This window comes from Ailuropoda melanoleuca, unplaced genomic scaffold (assembly GCF_002007445.2).
Source record: "Ailuropoda melanoleuca isolate Jingjing unplaced genomic scaffold, ASM200744v2 unplaced-scaffold5930, whole genome shotgun sequence".
NCBI lineage: Eukaryota > Metazoa > Chordata > Mammalia > Carnivora > Ursidae > Ailuropoda > Ailuropoda melanoleuca.
The window spans coordinates 1-6,204 of NW_023233059.1; the positions used below are offsets into that span (position 1 = coordinate 1).

At 57.6% G+C, this 6,204-nt stretch overlaps 1 protein-coding gene across 32 annotated transcripts; it reads right to left on the reverse strand.

Moving 5' to 3' along the window:
• Nucleotides 1–6: 6 nt before the first annotated feature.
• Nucleotides 7–5,040, reverse strand: LOC117799876. Of its 32 annotated transcripts, none has more exons than XR_004623036.1 (7): nt 3,942–4,727; nt 3,502–3,621; nt 2,728–2,889; nt 941–1,116; nt 768–822; nt 554–593; nt 7–350 (listed from the first exon to the last, which is right to left on the reverse strand). XR_004623036.1 is itself a non-coding variant. In XM_034652388.1 (7 exons), exons 1-7 carry the CDS (start codon nt 4,988–4,990, stop codon nt 258–260), a joined length of 801 nt encoding a protein of 266 aa, XP_034508279.1. In that variant the 5' UTR covers nt 4,991–5,040; the 3' UTR covers nt 7–257. The 32 variants fall into 32 exon arrangements, 8 of the variants coding, with proteins under 8 accessions (XP_034508279.1, XP_034508277.1, XP_034508283.1 ...); XR_004623034.1 differs by having other exon boundaries at nt 7–397; XM_034652388.1 differs by lacking the exons at nt 941–1,116; nt 3,942–4,727 and adding exons at nt 3,659–3,770; nt 4,734–5,040 and having other exon boundaries at nt 3,502–3,583.
• Nucleotides 5,041–6,204: the final 1,164 nt, after the last annotated feature.

The following is a 6,204-nucleotide window of genomic DNA, read 5'->3' on the forward strand; positions in this document are numbered from 1 at the left end:
ACATTGACCCCTCATCAGCCTGTTCCTGCTCGGGGTGGCCCCACCCTACATGACCCCTCACACACACACACGTACACGCACATGCACACACGGAGGGGACCTGGGGCTGCACAGTCAGATCAGAGTGTGTGGGGCTGGGCTGGCCGGCTCTGGGCCTCCTGGTGTCACCTTTCGGTCCTTCCTGCCAAATGGCCAGAGGCGTCGGGGAGCCCTAGCACATCCCCAGCAAGGGGAAGTGTTTGCAGGGCGCACTCTCCTCAGCCTGCAGCCTCCGGGCTTGGGGATGCAGCACGCAAACATGTTCTTCGTTCGAGGATCTCCAACGAAATGAGCTGGGCAGGGGTTTGGCTCTGGAATGTGGGTGCCTGGTTACCCGGGTTCCAAATTCTGTTGGGCCCTGTTGTCAGGGAAGTGAGGTCACAACTGCCTGGGGTCCCCTTACCTGACTTCCTCCTCCCACAAAAGTCCCTCCCGAGGGCCCCCCTCCCCCAGCTGCTCAATGTTCAATGTCCCCCCCATGCCCCATCCATACAGTGACACCCACACTGCCCACCTGCAGCCCCCAGGAGGCCTGGGTGCAGCCGGTGTTCCTGCTGTGAGGACGCAGAGCTGGTTTCAGACTGGGCTCCTGCTCATGACCAGGGCTGTGACCCTGGGCAGACCCTGTGGCTCTCGGCCTCCCCAGGCTCCTTATCTGCACAGTGGGTGTTCTGGCTTCTACTTGTAGGGACGCCATCAGGGGTAGGACCTCTACATACATTCCGTACCTGCTCTCACAGGAGGCTGGGGCACACACTTGGCAATGCGAGGATGAGCCAGGGGCTGGGGGGGCATGGAACACAGCTCAGAGGGGCTGGGTCTGCTCTGGGGTCCAGGCAAAGCCACCCCCTCCTGCCTGTGTCCCAGCCCCGTGGGAAGGTCGCAATGAACGGATTCCGACCTTGTCCTCTCATGACACAGACTTCCAGGGGCTCCCATTAGGTTGAGGCTCAGGTCCCCAGGCCTCGTCTGTGCCCATGTGCTGGGCAGTCTCCACAGTGGTTCCCGGGCATTCCCGAATCCTGGTCACACATCCCTGTGGAATCCCCTCCCCTCCAGGGTGGATGGCCTGTGTGACTGCGCTCTCAGGAAGAGAATGGGAAAACCTTGTGCTGGGCAGTCTCCAAAGTGGCTCCCGGGCATTCCCGAATCCTGGTCACACATCCCTCGGGAGTCCCCTCCCCTCCGGGGGGACGGCCTGTGTGACTGCGCTCTCAGGAAGAGAATGGGGCAGAACGATGGGACGTCATTTCCAAACAGCTGGAGGAAAGTCTGTGACTTCTCCTGGCTCCCTCTCTCCTGTGTTCAATCTCTGTCTCTGTCTGTGTCTCTGTGTGTCTCCCAGGAGCAGGATCTGTGGGCTCCGGGGGCGATGTGTGAAACCTCAGGAGTCTCCCTCGTCCCTGTTTCCCTCTCCTGTCCTGGTGCTCAGTTCCTTCCTCAGGCCTCCTCACCCTGGCCAGAGCACTGACTCTGGAACCTCTTCCAAATGGAGACCCTGAAGCCTCACCAAGGAGGGTCCTGACCTTGGTCCCCAGACCAGTGGTCAGCGCTCTGCCACGTTCTGCATACCCAGGCCCTCAGGCCCCAAGTCCCCAGGCTGCCCTCTGCTCAGAAGGACCTCGAGGGAGTACAAAGCATTTTCCCAGGACTGGGAGCACAGTGGGTCAGGGATGGAGACCCAAGCCAACAGTCTCTTCTGCAAGCCTGTGGGACCCTAGGGATAGCCCGTCTTTCCAGCCCAATTGACAGTAGTGTACGCTAAGCCCCCTCCGCACTGGGGGGGGGTGTCTCTTCCTACTTCCAGGTGCCTAGGGAGGTGATGGACACCGGACCCCAGACCCTGTCCTCTCCCAGTGCCCTGGCAACTGCCCTGAGCCCCATGGGGACCCCCTGACCATCAGCCTGGTGTGTCTCCCCTCCCCATACTATGGATCTGGGGTATGGCCAGGAGTCCTGATGCCCCTACCCCATGGCCCAGCTGTCTCCGACCTCTTTCTTCTCTCCCCCTTGTCACCCACCTCGCTCCCAGGGTGTCATCCCCTTTGACCCCCAGCTGGGCAGTCCGAGCGAGGTGTGTGTGTGTGCGCACGCACAGGTGCACATGGCTCTACCCGCCTGGGGATGCCCAAGGTCATGTCCCCACATTGGACGGGGTGGGGAGCTATCCCCAAGGATCTGAGGGTCTCTCACCCCCAACGTGAACCTCATGGGAGGGTTGGGGCTGGCCTAGGACTGGAGAGCAGCCCTGCTCCTTTGACTCTGCACCCCTCGTTTGTCCTGGGCCAGTGCCTGCCTCTCTGGACCCCNCGAGGGGCCCACCACCAGGGTGCCCGAGTGTGAGGGTGTTGTTACTGTAATGAGGGACCCCATGGGCATTCAGGGATTTCAGCCATTTTCAGACATGAACTGGGCCCCAGGACTGACCCCCTGCCCCATCCTGACCCCCCACGAGGCATCGCATCCTCCCCAGCCCAGTCCTTGATGGCAGCCAGTCCTCCCTCCAGCCCCAGGAAATCCAGCTGCTCAGGGGCTGCAAAATTATTACAAGCTGGAGGCTGAGCAGCCCTGTGGGGCCTGGTTCTGGGCCCAGGAGCCCCACAGTGAGGAGAGGTGAGGATGGGCATGAGTGGGGAGAGGACAGAGTGGACTCTCCCTGGGGGCCATGGCTCCCTGGTCAGCACAGACCCTGTTGTGTGCTGGCCCCTAGGGCACCCAGATTCCAGCTCCCGGGCAGGCTCCGGGAGGGAGACCAGAGTGTGGCTTCTGCTAGCTCAGACGTGTCGCTCTGTCCTGTAGCTACCGCCTGTCCCTCCAGCTGGACTCCCCCTCCTGGTCGACCAGCAACACCTTCAGAGCCAAGAAGAACAAGCCGTCATCAAACTCAGGGACCAGTGAGTGGCTGGGCAGACAGGAGAGGGCTCCCTCTGGGCTCAGGGAGTCTCTGGCTGGGCTAGCGGGGGCTTGGGAGGGCTGGCCTTCCAGCTTCTCTGCTGAGCAGCCCTGTGGATGGAGCCATTTGCTTCCCCCCTCTGGGCCTCGCTCTCCTCCTCTGTGCCATGGGGTGATGCTGAATGATCGCCCCCATGGCAGGAGTGTGTGGGGTGCTGGTGACTGACCTGCGCTGGGCACAGGGCCTGGATCGAAGAGCACTGTGGGGGAGGGTGAGCCGGGGCACCAGTGAGCACCCCTCCCCCCAAAAGCAATCTAGGCCATCCATGCAGCCGCCAGCCCCCTGGCTGGGAGCCTAGGAGCAGCGGCAGACCACAGTCCTGACACGAGGTCCATGGGTGGCTCTTCCTCAGGAGTGGGGACTCAGTGGGGACCTCAGGAGCACGAGGCCAGCTCCTCCCTCTGAGGGAAGGAGAGCAAGGAAGACCTTCCCTGGGGTCCCGCAAGGCCACAGAAGAGGGGAGGAGGCTGTCCCCATGCCCAGACAGCCCTTCCCCAGCACCCACTTACCTAGTGGGGAGGGGCAGGCGTCCTTGCTGCACACGGTAAATCTGGACTTGAAGAGTACATGAAATTCTGCTTCAGTTAGAACCTGAGCATTGGCGGGGGTTGGTTCTTTCACTTGCTGGGCTGACAAGACACACANACATTCTGCTTCAGTTAGAACCTGAGCATTGGCGGGGGTTGGTTCTTTCACTTGCTGGGCTGACAAGACACACACACTCTTCAGGACTCCTCCTCGAATGAAGAACTCTTGCAGGGTCCCCGGCATCCTGGACCTGGGGAGGGGAGAGGGGCATGGCCTCCCAAAGACAGGATGGTTTCGGGTCGTGATCCTGGGCCAGGGCCGGGGCCAGCCCCTCACTGCTCCCAACTCTAGGGCTGAGGGGGCCTTTCTCAGGCACAGCAATGCCCACTGAACACGNAGGGACTTCAGAAAGGACACACACTTGGACCAGGTCCTGCCCCAGGACAGTGGCTGCCTTCCCCAGCCCCGGAGGAAGAGGGACATCCTCGGCTTCTCTGGGTGGGGGTCTTCTGTCCCACTAGCAGGCACTGGCTAGTCTGCCTCTGGAAATGCACCAGCACTGAGTGGGCCAATCACTGTCCACACACAAACACGGACAACGTGCTACGGAAGTGCTGGAGGTGATCCTGTGCAAATGGCCTGGGGGCCGGCGGGGCTGGCAGCTTCAGTGCCCTCCGGGGGCTGCGGGCCTCCTTTCCCTGGATGGAAATCCTCCTGGAGTCTCGTCTCCACCCTTGGAGCTCCCTTCCTGCTGGTTTCAGGACCAAGGGAGAGACTGTGGTGTGGCTGGGAAGGCTCCACCCCGGCCTCCTTCCTTCCACACACATCACTGCTCACCAAGAAGCAGGGGCCGCTGCTCCCACATGACCTGCACAAAGCTGGTTTAAGACACTCATTCCCTTCAAGGCCCAGCCACTCTGGCTCCGTCACATACACCGTGCCCACGGCTGCTTGGCTGGGCCAGGAGTCCAGAAGAGCTCTCCTTTCCCAGGATCAGGGTTCCTAATCCTGGCCAGAGAAGACGCCCCATCTGCCCTCTGCTGGAGAAGGTGAATTCCTGGGCCAGGTGGCCCTCAGGTGCCTGAGAACACGCAGCCCTGCTGGTCCCCTGGAGAGAAGGGTGTCGGGCACCCCTGTCTGGCAAGGCAGTGGGCAGCACCCATCCCAGGCCGCAGGTGCACCCATCACCTAGCATGCTCATCCTTGGACTCACCCCCGGGAGCTCTGGCTGGGTTTTTCAGTTGTATTTTCAGGAGTGTTCAGCACAGCGGTGGTGCAGATCACAGGGAACGGAACAACACTAATGCCCAAGGAGATGGATGGTGGCTCAGCAGGGTAAGCGACTGACTCTTGATTTTGGCTCTGGATGGATCTCATGGTTGTGGGATCGAGCCCCACACAGGGTCTGTGTTCAGTGCAGCGTGGGCTCACGATTCTCCTTCCACGTCCTGCCTCTCCCGTCACTCCCATGCCACACACACACTCTCTCTCTAAAATAAATAAATAAAATCATTATTAAAAAATGGAATCATACAGAATGTACTTTCAAAAAATTGTTGTAAAAAATCATGACATTAATTTTGCCATTTTAAACATTTTCAGTATAAAGTTCAGTCGTGTTAAGTATATTTACACTGCTGTGAAACATTTCATCTTGCAAATCTGAAATTCTGTAGCCATTATTATATTTTGTATTTTTGAATTCAATTAGCCAACATAGAGCGCATCATTAGTTTTCGATGTAGTGTTCAATGATCCATTAGTTCCGTGTGCATCAGATCAGCATCTTTATGTATTTTTCTAATTTAAATTTTAATTGACATACAGTGCAATATTGGTTTCTGGAGTGCAATTCTGTGATTCGTCACTTAATATGACACCCAGTGCTTATCACAGCAAGTGCCCTCCTTAATCCCCATCACCCATCTAGCCCCTCCCCCACCCCCTCTCTCCAGGGACCCTCAGTTTGTTCTCTATCATGAAGATTCTCTTATGGTCTGTTTCATTCTCTCCTTTTTTTCTTTCCCCCTTCCCACATGTTCATCTATTTTCTTTCTTAAATACCACATATGAGTGAGATCATATGGTATTTGTCTTTCTCTGACAGGCCTTTGAATGTCTGCACCCATTAAATCACAGCTTCCCCCTTTTCCCACTTCCCTGAATCTCCTGGTTGCTACCAGTCTAGTTTCTATTTCTGGAAATATGGCTACTTTGGAGAGCTCCCAGCTGTGGATTCCTACAGTATTTGTCTTTTTGTGAGGGCTTATTTCATGGAGCATCGTGTCCTCAAGGTTCATGCATGTTGTAGCAGGTGTCAGAATTTCCTGACTTCGAGAGGAAGTGCCTAGTGCAGGGGACTGGGGTGGGATGAGCAGGGAATCTGGGCCAGGGTTGGGCCAGCAAGGACCCAACAGCTCCCAGACAGCACAATCTGCTCACGGGACGCCCGGTGCTGTGCATGGCAAGTCCTTGGTGCCGTCTTCCTCAATGAGTCCCAGTGGTCTTGGGTAACCAGTGTGTGTGTGTGTGTGTGTGTGTGTGTGCACACCCACACATCCGTGTGGGAGAAGACTGCAGCATTGGAGGGAGAAATAGGACCTCCTGCTTTTAGGGTAGGTGGAGTTCAAACAAGTAACAGTACACAAAGGAGATTAAACTATTTTCTATTATGAATCTGTAAA